The sequence below is a fragment of the Schistocerca piceifrons genome, chromosome 11 (genome assembly GCF_021461385.2).
Source record: "Schistocerca piceifrons isolate TAMUIC-IGC-003096 chromosome 11, iqSchPice1.1, whole genome shotgun sequence".
Classification (NCBI taxonomy): domain Eukaryota; kingdom Metazoa; phylum Arthropoda; class Insecta; order Orthoptera; family Acrididae; genus Schistocerca; species Schistocerca piceifrons.
Window position 1 is genome coordinate 42,866,166 of NC_060148.1, and position 17,980 is coordinate 42,884,145.

At 39.7% G+C, this 17,980-nt stretch overlaps 1 protein-coding gene across 1 annotated transcript in view; it reads left to right on the forward strand.

Moving 5' to 3' along the window:
* The window catches only part of LOC124720082 (putative sodium-dependent multivitamin transporter), a 135,614-nt gene that overhangs the window by 107,966 nt on the left and 9,668 nt on the right, over window positions 1-17,980 (forward strand). Inside the window, exons 10-11 of the mRNA XM_047245357.1 lie at window positions 6,758-6,909; window positions 13,556-13,751. Coding sequence (XP_047101313.1) covers window positions 6,758-6,909; window positions 13,556-13,751 — 348 coding nt within the window. The remainder of the gene's footprint in view (window positions 1-6,757; window positions 6,910-13,555; window positions 13,752-17,980) is intronic.

Below are 17,980 nucleotides of genomic sequence, written 5' to 3' on the forward strand. Positions count from 1 at the left end.
AAAAGGTTGAATTCCTACACTGTGAAGCCTTCTGTGTGGGAATGACCAGCAACGAACTGTCCATTCGCATGAACGGACACAGGCAGACAGTGTTTGTTGGTAAAGAGGATCACCCTGTGGCCAAATATGCCTTGGTGCACAGCCAGCACATCTTGGCACAGTGTTACTCCGTCCGGGTTATCTGGATACTTCCCACTGACACCAACCTATCAGAACTCTGGAGATGGGAACTTGCCCTTCAATATATTCTCTCTTCCCGTTACCCACCAGGCCTCAACCTCCGCTAATTTCAAGTTGCCGCCCCTCGTACATCACCTGTCATTCAACAACATCTTTGCCTCTGTACTTCCACCTCGACTGACATCTCTGCCCAACCTCTTTGAATTTACATATGTCTGCCTGTGTCTGTATATATGTGTGGATGGATGTGTGTGTGTGTGTGTGTGTGTGTGTGTGTGTGTGTGTGTGTGTGTGTGTGCGAGTGTATACCTGTCCTTTTTTCCCCCTAAGGTAAGCCTTTCCGCTCCTGGGATTGGAATGACTCCTTACCCTCTCCCTTAAAACCCACATCCTTACGTCTTTCCCTCTCCTTCCCTCTTTCCTGATGAAACAACCTTGGGTTGCAAAATCTTGAAATTTGTGTGTTTTTATTGGGTCTATTTACCAGCACTTTCTCGTTTGGTAAGTCACAGCATCTTTGTTTTTGATATATATTTTTCCCACGTGGAATGTGTGTGTGTGTGTGTGTGTGTGTGTGTGTGTGTGTGTGTGTGTCTGTGTGTGCGCACGCACCTACTTGAGGGTTAATAAAAATTGCTCTTAATCCTAACTGTGATATGCAGTGTTAAAAAACGTTCTTTGATCTTTGTGTTCTTGCTGAGGAATCAGACTGGAGTTAGTTACTCTCTTGAAAAGACATTCAACAAGCTTCCATTTAGTATGAAGTTGGAAGTGAGACTTCCTATGAATTCAAACAGATAGAAAAGTGGTAAATATTGCACAGTAATCTGTTCCACAATGTTGATGCTCTCCTTTATGCCACTCTTTATTTGTGCCACTTTTCCTTTGTTTGTTCCTACTGCACACTCTGGTCTGAGGATTGGAATCCACAATGGATGCAAAAGGGGTCATTTGACACTTCCTGGAATGTGGGGGTACCGAAGTGCCATGCACTTTGTTCCCAATAAATAATGCATTTTCTTTGGCATGATAGTGATTTCAACATTGTCCTGCATTGGTGCCTGCTGCAGAATTTTACAGAAAACTGCCAAAATATATTCCCCAAACTATTCTATCCCTTCTTCATACACTCCTTATTGAGCTCCAGAAAGTAACCATTCTAACACATCTGTTTAAGGATTCTGGTATCTATTCCCAGCATAATGAATGTGGGTGCAGTGTACCTGCCCAGCAGCAGTCACCAATTCTGACAAGGATACCTTCTACTGCTGATAAATTGGTTAGTCACAACAGTAATTTACCATATGTGTGTGGAAAAAGAATATATGTCTTGTCTTGATGAGGTCACATTCTGTTCTACAATAGCAGAATGATTGTAGTAGACTCTGAAGAACCGCCTTGCTATACTGTAGGTGTGCTCATATGCACTTTCATCTGTGAGCCCACATGCATCGATCTGAAAGAGAAAATACCACTTTCTGCACTAGATGGCGGTGGGGGGGGGGGGGGGTGATAAAGTGTGAAAAAGCAAGATGGAAAAGATCCCCACTTCAAGAAAGGATATCTTCTCAAAGTCCATGAGGTGCAACAAAGCACAACATGCTGTCATATAATTATGAATTCAGCAGCCTAGTTGGCAGGGCTGCACTATTATGTGGTTCTGGTGGTGGTGGTGGTGGTATCGGAGAGGGGGGGGGGGGTTAGGGTGATTGGAGGGGGGGGGAGGGGGAAGCTCACCTTGGGTCAATAGGCTGTTAAGAGTAGGTTGCAGTTGTTGTGTGAGGCTGCCCACATTCACCTTGTTGAATGCTGGCCTGGTTGACACACTACCCAGACAACGCCAATTATAGCTTTCAAACCACATTTTATTAAACTTTAATTATGCCAATCAACTTAAAAAATGGAAGACATTAAAATAATGCAATGAAATCTACTAACAAATCATCATCATCATCAGTTATCTGCTATATTAGCAGGTCCTTTGCCTCTCCATTTTCTGTGATCCATTGCTTCCTTCTTAAGGCTGCTGTATGTTGTACCGTCCATCATGTCATCCAGTATCTGGAATCTCTTCTTCCTCGTTTCCTTTTCCCTTCTACATAACCTTCTAAAACTGTTTTTATAAATCCGTCCCTCTTTCTTAATATGTCCCCAATCCAATTTCTTTTTCTTCTCTTTATTACATCTAGTAACTGTCTTTTCTCTCCCGCTCTTCTCAGTACCTCTTCATTTTTTACTCTGTCCATCCAACATATACATTCCATCCTCTGCCATGTCCTGATCTCAAAAGCCTCCAGCTTTTCTCTGTCTTTCTTCCTCATAGTCCATGTTTCATCGCCATATAGAGGAACACTCCATACAAGACATTTTATGAGTCTCTTCCTGAGTTCTCTGTCCAGACCACTGCAGAAAATTCTCCTGTTATTATGAAATGCCTCTTTTTGCCATTGCTATCCTTCTTTTAATTTCTGTGGTTCACTTCCATTCAGTGTCTACCCTTCTTCCAAGATACTTAAAATTTTGCGCCTGTTCTACTAGTATTTCTCCATTCAGCATAATTTTTATTTCCTTATTTCTTCCTAGTGCCAATACTTTTGTTTTATTTGTGTTATTTTTCATTCTATATTTTTTTCCATTTGTTTCAATGGTGTCCACCAAATCCTGTAATTCTTTTTCCCCTGTGGCTAGAAGGACCATGTCATCAGCAAACCTCAAACACCCTACTCTTCTTCCTCCAATTTCTACATCTGTGTCATCTAATGAGCATTGGTCAATCATATTTTCCAAGTAGAGGTTGAAAAGAGTAGGTGATGGACAGCATCCTTGTCTTACTCCTTCTCCTAGTCCGATCCAGTTTTTACTTTCTCCTCTCACTTTAATTGAAACTTTTTGATTAAGATATAATGAGTTTACAAGTCTTCTGGTTTTCCAGTCCACTCTCTTTTCCCTCATTATAGTCGCCAGCTCGTCCCAAACCACATTGTCAAATGCCTTTTCTAGATCAATGAAGCACATTCATAGGTCTCTTCCTTTTTCAATAAACCTTTCTCCCAAGATTCGTAGGAGCCCTATTGCATCTCTGGTGCCTGTATTCCATCTAAAGCCAAACTGCTGCTTGCCAAGATTCTCCTCCATTACTTTTTCAAGTCTTTTATTAATTATTCTTAACACCACTTTGGCTGCATGTGAAATGAGGCTGATTGTCCTGTGCTCACTGCATTTCTTGGTTCCATGTTTTTTCGGGAATGGAATCATTACTGTTGTTAGAAAGTCCTCAGGCCATTCACCACTGTCATATATTTTATTACATAATCTCAATATTTCTCTTATTACATCTTGGTTCGAGCATTTTAGTATTTCTCCTGGTATCATATCTGTACCTACCGCTTTGTCATTTTTCATTGCAGCTATGGCAGACTTTACTACTTCCATTATGATGATTGGTCCTTTCTCGTCCTCACTTACACTGTTGTGTGATTCAAGTTCCAGAGTTTCTGGTTTGCTATTTGTGTCATATAGCTCTTTTAGATATTCTTCCCATCTCTGGAGGACATCGTCACAATCTTTGTACACTACCTCTTCGTCTTTACTCAAAATTTCCATAGTAGCACTTCCTGCTCTGTTTTGTTCCCATGTCATAGTCTTTACTCTGTTGTATAGTAAGTCATATCTTCTCTTCCTGTCCAGTTCTTCAACTTCATCATATTCCTCTTTTAGCCATTTTTTCCTAGCCTGCTCTGTTTGTCTTCGCAGTTCATTATTTAACCTTCAGTATATCTTTCTAGCATTTTCAGTGCCCTCGTTTTTCAATTTTCTTCTCTCCTCCATCTTGGAAATCGCTTCTTGTGTGACATCGTTTTTTCGACCTTTTCCATTTTACATATCCTATATTTTGCTGTCCGGCTTTAATGATTCCTTCTTTCAGCATATTCCAGTACTTGTTGGCATTATCAGGTGCTTCTTTGTCTCATAATGTGTTTAGAAACTCCCAAGACAGCATTTCTGTAATTTGTTCCTTGTTGTATCTTATCTTCTCTAGATCCCACTTCTTCACCATGGTCGCCTTCTTCAGTTTTTTCATTCTTATTTCTATTTCTGCCATAAGTAAGTTGTGGTCACTATTAATATCTGCACCTGGTAATGTGTGCACCTTCTTGATTCCATTCCTGTATATTTCTTCTACCAGTAGAAAATCGATTTGGTTTCTATATTTATCCCCTGGTGATTTCCAAGTGTAGAGCCTCCTCCTATGGTTCTAGAACCATGTGTTTGCCGCTATCAGCTTCCGTTTCCTGTAGAAGTCAATTAGCCATTCACCTCTATCATTTCTCTTTCCAGGACCTTGACTGCCTACTATGTTTCCCTCTTTCCCTTTTCCCACAATGACGTTCCAGTCTCCCATTACTATTTTGCAGCATTTTTTATTTTCATCCATTATTCTCTCTATTACATTGTATCTTTCCTCTACAATTTGGTCATCATGTTCTGAAGTTGGCATATACACCTGGACAATCAGTAAATCTTTTTGTGCTCCTTTCAGACTTACACCATTAACACGGTCATTTGCATAATCTACATATTAGCCAATTCCTTTGTCATAATCATTCCTACTCCATTAATTCCTTTTACTTCTCCTCCTGAGTAGTACAACACATATTCATCTGACTGCAACTCTCCATGTCCATTCCATCTTACCTCAGCAACTCCTACAAGGTCCATATGATTCTTTTCCATATCTCTTTTAAGGTTTTCTAGTTTTCCTGCTTGTAGCAGAGTTCTAACATTCCAGGTATCAATTCTCGTTTTGATATTTTGCCTCATTTCTAGTTGTTCCCCCCCCCCCCCCCCCCCCCACCCCCCCCCTCCCCCCCCCACCCCCCATCCTGGAGATCCGAATGGGGGGACTATTTTACCTCCGGATACTGATTTAACATAAGAGGACGCCATTTTAGCGCATAAAATGGAGACTGCATTATGCAGGGAAGACAATCTGTGGTGGTATTCCGTTGCCTTCTGCAGTTCTGGAGGCCACCCCTAACATGGAATACAGATGCTTTTTGCAGCCACACACTCTGGGTCAGACACTGCATAGGTTGGAAAATGAAAGACCCCTAGTCCTCGAAACCTAATAGCTTCGGGGTCGGAAAAGAACAAGAGCTGGCCGAGGGTGGCCAGATAGGAAAAATAAAAGTGAGGAGCCTGGCATAAGTAAGTGGAAGCAATGTTAGAACTCAGCTTGGGGCCCCGTGGTCGCCAGCCACGTAATCGGTAGGTGTGACTCCCTGAGGAGTCACATACATACGTATATTACAACTAGGACAGTGTTGTAATTGTCATTAGTTGAATTAGCATGCTTAAACTGATTATTTATTTAGGTTTCCATTACAGGTGCTTGTAATTTTTGACAGTGGCTAGTTTTGAATGCTTGCATTCATTCTCAAACAACTGCCTACATTCAAATGTCTAACTAAGCATAATTCCAATGATCTATTCAAAAGACTCTTATCAATTGAATTAGGCTTAGTTAAACATTTGGAATGAAGGCAGTTGTTTGAAAATGAATGTAAGTGTGTGAAATCAGTCACCATCAAAAATTGTGTGCAACTGTGATAATAGTTTAAATAAACTTAGTTGCTGGTTCTCTATACCAACATAAAGTTGGAACTGCATAACCACACTTCAACTCTCGAGCTGCCTTGCCTATGTATAAAGTCCGCCAAACACAAATGACATTGTTTTGCACTGTTCCATTGTTGTTTCACAGTTGTGAGGCTATACCAATTCCTTCGTTTTTGCTTCAGATAGATTGGTGATAAATTGTGTTGTCATATGTCCAAGTGATCAGCAGTAACATAAAATAAACAGCGAGGTAGGTAACAAAAAAAATTTATGCGTCGCGCATGAAAGTGACACAGATTGAGGTAGCAGCACGACCCCCTAATGAAGCTGTTCCCTACGAGTTAATTAGTAATAAAATAATTGGTTGGTTGGGATCTGATGCAGCTGTATACCGTGGGTCATTACTGAGAGGTAAAACCTATCCGTGGAAACGGAGTGACATAATGAAAGTTTATTTCATTATTGTTTAGTTAAGCAATCCTCTAGCAAGGTTATGTAAGTTTATTTTAAGGTTGTGTAATCAAAATAAGATTAAACAATGATTTTGCTCACATATCTTAACCACGGTATCATAAAGACCACTACTCTTTACAAGTGTACAAAATATAGCGTGTGCCGGCTTGTGTTACAAAAAATGGCGAGCCCACTGGATGATTAAGTTCACTTCCTGTTGCTTCACTTTTAAGGGTAGTAATCAGTGACGTTTTTCCTCGTTACTTTTCTTAACAATCGACACGAATTTCCCAAATGCTTTGGTATCAAAAACGGCAATATTAGTCTTGCTCAGATTGCATAAATATCTACAGATGCCCACAAGGCTTTCTCATCCTTCAGTTCTTTCTCCTCACCGTCAACTGAAAGAGCGACGTGAACTTTTCTCAGATCCCTGCAGACTTTTTTGACTATTTTTCAGCCCCTCTTCCCACTGAACGCCTACTGCTACGTGACGGTGTTGCAGGGAGCCATAACGGGCCTGGCCACGGGGCTCGCCTTCTCCATGTGGGTCGGCTTCGGCGTCCCCCGGCCAGACGCAGTAAGGCTGCCCACCAGGACGGACGGCTGCGACTTCAACGTTACGGCCACACCGCCGCCGCCCACCCAGGACCCCAGGTCAGCCGCAGCATCTCCTCTCACATTTCCGCAGCATCATAAATTAACACTGTACTTTTGGGTGCTCAGGAGAGTTGTCAGTTCCATTATTCCACACGATACTTCAGTGACTGACCCAGTCATCTTCTCCAGTTGATGTGAGATGTACTGTTAAGTGTACCTGCTGCCTGGACTGTCACAAAATTCAATTTTTTTCCTCTTTTTCACACATTATATCACCTTTGCTATCACTTGCATGACAGTAAAATATTTAGTTTATAAGCTTGAAGGCACACATTCTTTTGATCCCTTTGGGGGAAGGTTTGGGTCATAAGTTGTTAGTTCCACACCTCATGGGTTCCGTGCTACAGAGGAAAAACTTTGCTTATTGATATGTAATTTTTAATAGCACATAGAACCTGTTTTGGGGTCTAGATTCTTCTTCATAAATCTCATTTCTTAGTAACAGTATTGTGAAAAGGATAGTTGCTACTCACCATATAGCAGAGATACTGAGTTGCAGACAGGCACCAGAAAATGAGTGTTTGGCCAACAAGACCTCATTGGGCGCGCGTCCCCCTCCACACACAGACATGCAAATGGGGCTCACTCATACATGACAGCAGTCTCTGTCTGATGAGGCCACAAACCAAGTCAGGTCTCAGTAGCCAGAGACTGCAATTATCTTATGTTAATACATTCCACCCTGGATTTACCATTTTTTTTAAAGAAAATCATATGAGGGCTATTCAGAAAGTAAGGTCCAATCAGTTGCAAAAAAGGAAACCACAGTGGAAGCCTGATGAAGTTTTGCACAGATGTGTAGGTCAGTGTCTCTAGTACATCTGTCGATCGCGCATCACATCACTCTTCACAGTTCTCAGTTCTGAGTGCACAGTGAGCATGTAAAGATGCCCCAATTTGGAAGAGTGAGAGGGGGGGGGGGGTGCACAGAGATTCCCAAAGATTCCACCTAATGACTTATTTTGTACTAATTGTTCTATTTTGTTGAGTAATGGAGGGAAGTTCCCAGATTATAGTTCCTTACATGGGTACTGAAAGACATGTTTCCATGTTCTCATAGAATATGACTTTGTTTTTGACTTGGAAATATCTTTTTGTAAAGAATGATGTTAAAATTTGTGTCACACCACTATTTATAGCTGAGTTTGACTCCTAGCTCCTGCTGCACTGCTTCACATGTTTGTTTTACTGGGATGACACGATTTTGCCTGAAATACACATTCTCTTGGTGCTCCAGATATTTTGCTAGCTGGTATGTACTGGGTGTTCTAAAGCCACCGTGTCCTGCTGTATGATTAAAATATGTTTGAATAACTGTTGCAATAAAAAGTCACACACATCTGTCTGTGGACACAATATGTAGAGTTGACTAAAAGAAATTGCAGGGCTCAGGTGCTAGAAATATTTCATTAACATTGTGAACAATAAATAGTTAAGAATAACACTCATCTTAAGTACATTGTTGTACTTGTTGTTTTTGCTTGCTGTCTGGAAAAAAAATGGAGTATGATTTTACCAAAAGGGTGTCTGGATCTTGAAAACGTTCAGAACAATATATCCTTCTCCTTCTTGGTCTCAGTATACCAGCACAATTCATTCATGCAATGAAATAGTCAACAATGCATTTCAGTCATGTTCTCAGAATTATCTAATCAGGTATAAAATGAAATTCTTAAAAAAAAATTCAGTTTTTCAGATTTGTTGACACATAAACAATGTGTTTCACATGGGTGCAATGGAGAGAAATTGCAGTTTTTTCTCCACATGTCTGATCATCAACACAGTTACAAAACGGGTTCCTTTCTCCACAGCTCACTGCCAGCTACCTCCAGCTAAAGAAACATAAACCAAAGATACAAGATGGATTGTAGAGTATCACTCATCTTGGTATTTGTTCGCAAATGGAATGTGTATAATACTTTAATCAAATAGTAATTGAAGTTTTGTTAAGCTTGAATAATCAATTAGTGTCAGATGCAATAAATTTAAAATGGGGTTTTAACAGTTTTAAATATTGATAAGACCAAAATTCTCTGCTGATAATTGATAAGGGGGGACATAATTTTTCACATATAGTTATCAGTATTTCATCCTGGAAACTCAAAATACAAAGGCATAGGCTTTCAAAAATAAAGGAAAATAGTTAAATGTGACAGAAACATGGGTCCCCAAACTTCAAAATAATTCAATAAATTAAAACTAAGGAAATACACTTTGCTGGTGTTACAAAATATTATAATAACAAAAGATATATTACTTTATACATTAGTTCCAGCTGAATCACTATCCGATGTACTCCAGAACTACATAAGTGTAGGCTCATTGTACTGTGCCATTATTACCAACTATGGGCATTGCAGCGAAGCCTTCCTCGTGTAGTGTCAGATCATGAGAGCACTGCTGCAGAATTACATCATCTAAAAGAAGTGTATTGAAATAGAGAAATAATTACTCAATATCTACTGATATCAGTAGGCCTGTATGGAAAATGGCATCCACAGTATTTCACTCACGTCAACAAAGATAAGCAATGTGGCTTGCAATGTTAGAGATGATGTGCTTCTCAGAAGGTCAAGTGTATGTAGCATATCTTACATGGGGCAGAGCAGTAGAACAGTTGAGGACAGGTTCACTGACACACCCAACTAAAACAGCTTAGAAAATCAGCTGTCGCTGAGCACTGCCTCTGATATAATCTCAAGATGAAACGCTGTAAGGCCAGTGTCCTCATGTAAACACAAAGTTTCTGGGACGCTGTAATTAAGGATTCTAGCAATACAAAGAAGTCCAAAAGTTGTAGTAAACTGGAATGGAGGTATCAGTTTAAATAAGGCTGGGCACCTTGCCCACCAGGGGTGGTAAACACTGAAGGCATTTGCATTTCACGGAATATCAGTGCGGTCTCTGAAAAACAAAAGAGGATCACAGTGTGTAACTGACACTGGGAATCAGCCTCAGCTACGAATAACTGTGTGACGCACACAGTGCTTCGGTCCAGTTGTAGGCCAGGCAGCAAGTATGCATAGTGACCCAGCTAGCAGCTCCCAAAGGTAACGACTGTGTCTGTTGTTGAAATATCATACAGGAACGTGCCTTTCACAACTCAGCTGATCACCTGGAAGCACAGTGTCAAGAGCTTCACTGTCCACGGTGGTGTCGGCCTGCAGTAGTAGTGGGGCAGTGAGGAGGTTGTGGACAGTGGGTGCCAAAAGTCACCCGAGTAGGCATGGAGCAGCTACTGCCACATCTCGTACACTTTCTACCTTCCATAGGATATAGGACTTATATTCATAAATCTTTTTAATAAAATGTCGAGTAACAATTCAGCGATAACTTCAGCCTGGGAGAATGTTAGCCACAGATAATGCAGTGTCAACACCACAACCTGCCTTCCTCTGTTCTCACCTGGAACTCAAAGAGAAAATTGGTGAAGATCAGCTTCACACTACCTGTCTTAGTTAAGGCTGTAGATCACGAGTGTGTAAAGAGAGCACCGATGCTATTACACTGAACGATATAAGGATTGGTTCCAGTGTTTATCACCACATGTTCCCATTGCACACCTGGACATGCACAAAATGTGAACATATATTTTGTTATTTATTATTATTATTTGTTATTGCTATTGTTGTGGCCTTCAGTCCAGAGACTGGTTTGATGCAGCTCTCCATGCTACTCTAGCCTGTGCAAGACTCTCCATCTCTGAGTAACTACTGCAACGTACATCCTACTGAATCTGCTTACTCTGTTCATGTCTTGGTCTCCCTCTATGATTCTTACAGCCCCCTTCCCTCCCACCCCCACTTCCCTCCAGTACAGAATTGGTGATCACCTGGTATCTCAGAATGTCTCCTATCAACCAATTCCTTCTTCTAGTCAGGTTGTGCCCCCCAACTGTATTTAGTACCTCCTCATTAGTTACACAATCTAGGCATTAAATTATCAACATTCTTCTATAGCACCCCATTTCAGAGGCTTCTAGTCTCTTCATGTGTGAACTCTATCTTCCGAACATGGGTACGTACACTGATAAAAATAGCTTCAGAAATGACTTCCTAAAGCTTAAATTGATAATGTTAACATAATTTCTCTTCTTCAAAAACGCCTTACTTGCCATTGCCACTCTAAATTTTATGTCCTCTCTACTCCAGTCATCCTAAGTTATTTTGCTGCCCAAATAACAAAACTTGTCTACTGTTTCAAGTGTGTCATTTCCTAATTTAATTCCCATAGCATAACTTGGTTTAATTAAACTATATCCAATTATCCTTGTTTTGCTTTAGTTGATGTTTATCTTATATCCTTCTCTCAAGACACTGTCCATAATTTTCAACTGCACTTCCAAGGCCTTTGCTGCCTCTGAGGGAATTACACTGTCATTGACAGACCTCAGAAGTTTTATTTCTTCTCCATGCCCACTCCAAATATTTCTTAGGCTTCCTTTTCTTCTTGCTCAATGTACAGATTGAATAACATTAGTGATAGGCCTACAACCCTGCCTCACTCACTCAATGACTGCTTTCCTCCGTTCCCTCAACTGTTATAACTTCCACATGGTGTAAATAGCCTCTTGCTCCCTGTATTTTACCCCTACTACCTTCAGGAGTTAAGGAGAGCATTCCAGGCATGGCTGTCAAAACCTTTCTTAAGTCTACAAATACTGTAAATGTAGGGTTGCCTTTCCTTAATTTATCTTCTAAGATAAGTTGTAGGATCACTATTGCCTCATATTTTGCTGCATTTCTCCAGAATCTATACAAACTTGCCACCAGTTCTTCCATTCTTCTGTAAAGAATTTGTTTTAGTATTTTACAACCATGACTTACTAAACTGATAGTCTGGTAATATTCACACACGTCAGCAACTGCTTTCATTCTAATCAATACTAACTTCTTGATTATTCTTAACATTTCTGCATATATGAGTACATCAATACATTTTTACTGTTCCTAATAATTTATTGAAAAGTTATTAAAACACTGTGTACCTTCCACTTACAAGCAACTATTAATGAAATGCAATGTCTCATAAAACAAGATTAACATAAAATCAGCAAAGAATATACAGAAAACATTCAAATATGGCTCATAATAGTGGAATGAAGCATCACCTGAGAATAAAAGGATGGAAGTATGAAAAAATGCACACTGTATGGGGTAGTTTAGTAAACAGAAAGAGTAGCGTTCAATTAAAATTCCGTATTGACAGTAAAATGTTGGAACACGTGAGGCTATGCTGACCCTATGACTTATCTTAGAGAACAGATTAAGGAAAGGCAAGCTTGTGTTTCACAAAGTTGATTGGAATACTCTCTTTTAAATTCTGAAGGTGGCAGGAGTAAAATACAGGGAGAGAAAGGCTATTTACAATTTGTACAGAAACCAGATGACAGTTATAAGACTCAAGTGGCATGAAAGAGAAGCAGTGGTTGGGAAGGGACTGTGACAGGGTTGTAGCCTATCCCCAATGTTTTTCAAAAATGGCTCTGAGCACTATGGGACTTAACTGCTGAGGTCATTAGTCCCCTAGAACTTAGAACTACTTACACTGAACTAACCTAAGGACATCACACACATCCATGCCCGAGGCAGGATTCGAACCTGCGAACGTAGCGGTCGCGCAGTTCCAGACTGTAGCGCCTAGAACCGCTCGGCCACACTGGCCGGCCCCAATGTTATTCAATCTGTATATTGAGCAAGCAGTTAAGGAAGCAAAAGAAAAATTTGGAGTAGGAATTAAAATCCATGGAGGAGAAATAAAAACTTTGAGGTTTGCCGATGACATTGTAATTCTGTCAGAGACAGCAAAGGACCTGGAAGAGCAGCTGAATGGAATGGACAGTGTCTTGAAAGGATGATATAAGATGAACATCAACAAAAGCAAAACGAGGACAATGGAATGTAGTCGAATTAAATCAGGTGATGCTGAGGGAATTATATTAAGAAATGAGACACTTAAATTAGTAAAGGGGTTGTGCTATTTGGGTAGCAAAATAACTGATGATGGTTGAAGTAGAGAGGATATCAAATCTAGACTGGCAATGGCAAGAAAAGCATTTCTGAAGAAGACAAATTTGTTAACATTGGGTATAGATTTAAGTGTCAGGAAGTCGTTTCTGAAAGTATTTGTATGGTGTGTAGAAATGTATGGAAGTGAAATGTGGATGATAAGTAGTTTAGACAAGAAGAGAATAGAAGTTTTCAAAATGTGGTGCTACAGAAGAATGCTCAAGATTAAATGGGTAGATAACATAACTAATGAGGAGGTATTGAACAGAATTGGGGAGAAAAGCAGTTTGTGGCACAACTTGACTAGAAGAAGAGATTGTTTGGTAGGACATGTTCTGAGGCATCAAGGGATCACCAATTTAGTATTGGAGGGCAGTGTGGAGGGTAAAAATCATAGAGGGAGACCAAGAGATGAATACACTAAACAGATTCAGAAGGATGTAGGTTGCAGTAGGTACTGGGAGATGAAGAAGCTTGCACAGGTTAGAGTAGCATGGAGAGCTGCATCAAACCAGTCTCTGGACTGAAGACCACAACAACAACATTGGTAGTTATATCATGATGTCACACGCACACCACACCTGGGATCCACATGTTACACATATGTACAATACGTATTATCCCCCACATTGCAGCGAGTACTTCTACCTGTACCGCGTGTCGTACCTGTGGGTTGTCGTGCTGGGATTCCTGCTGACACTCGTCGTGGGCACCATCGCGTCGTGGGTGGCGGGCGTCACCTGCGAGGGGGACCGCAGCGTGCCGCCGCCAGACCCCGACCTCTTCGTGCCGCCAGTCCGGAGGGTGCTGCTCGCGAGGAGAGGGCGCAGGGTGAGTGGCAGTGGTAACACTGGCAGCACTGTCTCCAGCTGAGCGATGTCCTGACAACTGATTAGGCAGTCAATTTCAGATATAATCTGTTTGAAGACACATTTAGTATTGGATTAAAAGCTGTTTTAGTGGTGGAGTTGATTATAAAGTGTTTCTGAAATAAACCTCTTTCACTTGTATATGAACTATTATGGGAACACAAAAACTTTTGTGATTTCAAATCACATCTTCAGGTGTACAAGATAGGAAATGTACAATGAACATTACGATAAACAGATAGCTATCCTAATAACCTATGCTGACGACAACCAATACGAAGTACTCACACATCAGTGACATGTTTAAACCCAGATACAAAAAGGAGGGGTAGTCGACATCTCAAAGTAAAGTACTGTTACCCACAACAAGCGGGATGTCGTAATTCAAATTGACAGGTTGAAAACTGAAATATTAAATGTGCACCTACCTACAGTGAAAAGAGCAAAATAACAAAACAAGAAAAGTAAAAGCCCCAGTTAGATACATTGAACGCCCCTGGTTATGAATCCTCACTTCATACTGGGAAGCTGCAGACAGCAATGCTTCAGCCTGCTCAGTGTGCCAGTGTGTTCATGTGTATCATGGAGGGCACTAGCATCACCGTGCACATAGCAGGGAAAGCTACAAACATTTTTACGCAATCCAAATATTTTGGAAATGTTTGAGGCCTCTGTTACACAGCATAATCATATAAATTATAAAATATGTCAGCAAAAAAATTGTAAAGCCAAATAGACCAGAAACAACAAGCCCAGGATCAATAACCTAGCAAATATCACACTACATCTTTGAAAGGTGATCAAAGATAGACAGTATATTGTAACGTCTTAACTCCAGCTGATTGTTAAGGGTATGTTTGGGGTATAGCTTTAGACTCTTCCACAACGTTTAAGATGGTCCTTCACTTCTCTGTCTAAGACTTTTGAATTATTGACTACACCTGTTATGGAGTGGCCTGAATCACGTAAGCTGCTACTTAAAGTGGACTTTGAATTTCTCAGACTGTCGTGTTCTCGAAACATAATAGCAGGCCCTCTGCCAGTCTGCCACACATACCTGGCAGGACAATTGTCACAACTGATGCAATATATACCAACAGTGTCGCACTTTTCACAGGCCACATACTATTTATTTACAAGTGTTTGACCGAGATTCTGTGGGGTAAAGAATACTAGCTTTATCTCTTTTGTCCTTTACTTTATTATTAAACTTAATTTATTTAATTTTATTATTAAATTATAGAGTGTCTTTCTTGACTGCAGACTTATTTAGTCTAGTGGCTTAAATGGCTCTCAAGAGACAAATCTTGGTACTTAGTTTTAAAAAAAGTCACATGAGCCATTCTGGTATGACCCCACTGGGGCCGATCTGACAACTCAGCTTCTGTGATGTAGCTACACAATATGCTCTATGACTTAATGGGCGCTGAGAGTCAGAAGAATGGCTCCACTATATATGCCGATCATTTGTCAAAGGTCGTCTCACTCATCAGAGAGATTGAGCTTACAGGAAATGCCGTGTGTCATGCTGGATCACATATAGCGGTGTTGGGGTGACCGAAAAACTCAATATGTATGCAAACAAGGCAACTTAAGGTAAAAGGAGAACAACCAAGAAACTGATAATAAAATGGGGAGAAAGTAAGAGCCTCACAAATTATATTTAGACATGGCAGAATGTAGTAAGGTACTGTTCCTCCACTTATTGTGATGTCACCCTTTACATATACAGGGTATTATAGAAAATTGTTACATATACCTGTAGGAGCTAATATTGGTCAAAAATGGAATAAAAGATGTGTCCGGAAACCAGTATCTGTTGAGATATGGCTCAATGTGTTCTCTCATTCCCATCTGTGTGTTACATAGAAATGTATGCTACAGGCATGCACTTACCATGCATTCTGATGCATTCTTCAGTGCTACTTCACAGTGAATAAGCATTCTTTCAGATATACGGAGCACCATTTGGATTGTGTTTTGTGCATTGGTCACAAGCTACTGCAACATCTTGACATTGTTGATGGGTCGGACACACATCAATGTTGTTAAATATCCCCAGAGCCAGAAATCCAACGGATTCAGATTTGGTCAATGAGGAGACCATGGTACTGGACCTCCCCAGTCAATCCATTACCCATGAACATTGCAGTGAGATACTGTTACACAATCAGTAGAAAATTGGGTGGTGACCTGTCATGCATAAAACAATCATCTTTCTGTAATGGTAATGTTCTCCATTAGTGCTAATAATTTATTGTACAGAAAACTGATATGCGGCACCTGTTTAACTGTATGGTAAAGTCTACAGCCCTAAGAGCCTTTCACTGACAATTCCCAGCCATACATTCATTCTGAAGTGATCCTGATGCCTTATCACTGTGATTGCTCGAGTATTGCATTGGTCCATACATGCATACTGTAGTAATTTACTATGGCATCTCTTGTGAATTCTGCCTCATCTGTAAATAAAATACAGTCTGAGAACTGCGGATTTTCAACAGCTCATGTCATAACAGGTATTGATTTTTGGACATATCAAAATAAGTACTTTTACTTCTATTATTCACCAATACTAACTCATATAGGAATATATGACACTATATTTAAACACCCTGTATTTAATGTATAGGTTGTTTGTTTTGGTATAGAACAACTGAATAGCTCCAAAAAATGTGAATTGTATGAAAAAATGTTCCAGATAAAAAGTTAATATTTTCAAAGGGGACATATATCTGTGCTGCCCACTAACTTCTCTCCCCACAATGCAGTGGTCAATTTTTTTTATTTTCAAATGGAAATCTTCATTTTATTGCAGATTTGGAGTCTATGCCAAAAAATACCTAGGGTTTACCTGAAACTTTCTTTGCATTTGTGGTAGGTGGGGCAGTAATGAACAGATTTAAGATTCTCTGGCTTTTGCAATTAAGAACTGACTCATTTCATTCTACATTGCATTTGTGATAAAAGTGTAAACTTTCCTCTTCTGAACAGTTGTTCTTGTGTTCAAAACTTGATTGCACAGTAAAATTTTTTTGTTTAGACCTTTGAAAATGTGGAAAAGAAGCTACTTCTACTATAACATGGGTTCTGTTCCCCACAGCACCAGGATGATGAATTTTAGTGAGTCCCCTCAAATCTCAATGTGTTCTTCCACATAATTCTAGTACACGCTTAAAATTTTGCTCATAAAATTAGAACCAGCTACATGTGTTGTTTTTTGTGCATTCAGATAGTTGTTAATCAAAATAACTTAATTGCTTAATGTATATATGTTTTCTCTACTTTTCTGTCTTTTATGTTACTGTTGAAATTCAGCAACTGCATAATTTATTAAAATTAAAATTTAAAACAGTCTTGATTTTAACTACTTTAAAGATCACTGACTATGTTTTCAAAAATCTTATACATAATTTATTTTTCTGTAAAGACAGATTTATATGCATCTATAAACAGCTGCTGCTACAGAGCAGAGGGCAGTTCGTGCACAACCATGTACAGTCACTGGGCTGGTCAGTCAGTATAAAGTCACTTCTGCAAATTCCCAGTTGCACAATTACTTACAATAGACAAAATATTATTGCTACTTATTAATTTTTTTAAACTCCTTCTGAAAAGCCATTGGCACTGAAATGTGAATTTGTCTCCATTATCCATTTTTTTAATATTTTTTTTATATAAAGTGGTTTCACTGTTGAGTTCTTTAAGCATTCAGGAAACTAAACATTCCTAAAAGAAGAATTACAAATTTGGCCAAGTACTGGACCAACATAGGCAGCACAGTGCTTTAGTATTCTGCTAGATAATCCATCATGTACCTGAGAGTTCTTAGTCTTCACTTATTGACTCAGTGACTGAATCTCCACCTTTCCGGTATCATAGAGGTGTATTTCAGATAGCAGTCTTTGAAAGCCGTTTCCTAAGAGAATTAGATAATTACCTGGAGAAACTAAGTTTTTATTTAACTCACCTACTATATTCAGAAAGTTACTGTTAACTACTCTACATTGTACTTATTGTTGAAAGTTACTTAAAGTTCACTTATAACTTCCCAGCAACTGACTTATGAAGAAGTAGAAGAAGAAGAAGAAGAAGAAGAAGATGATGATTTCAGAGTAACCAAACTAACGGGACTGTAAACTTAAAGAAAGGCAAAACTACACTGTACACAAACAGGCTTCAGTGATAGGC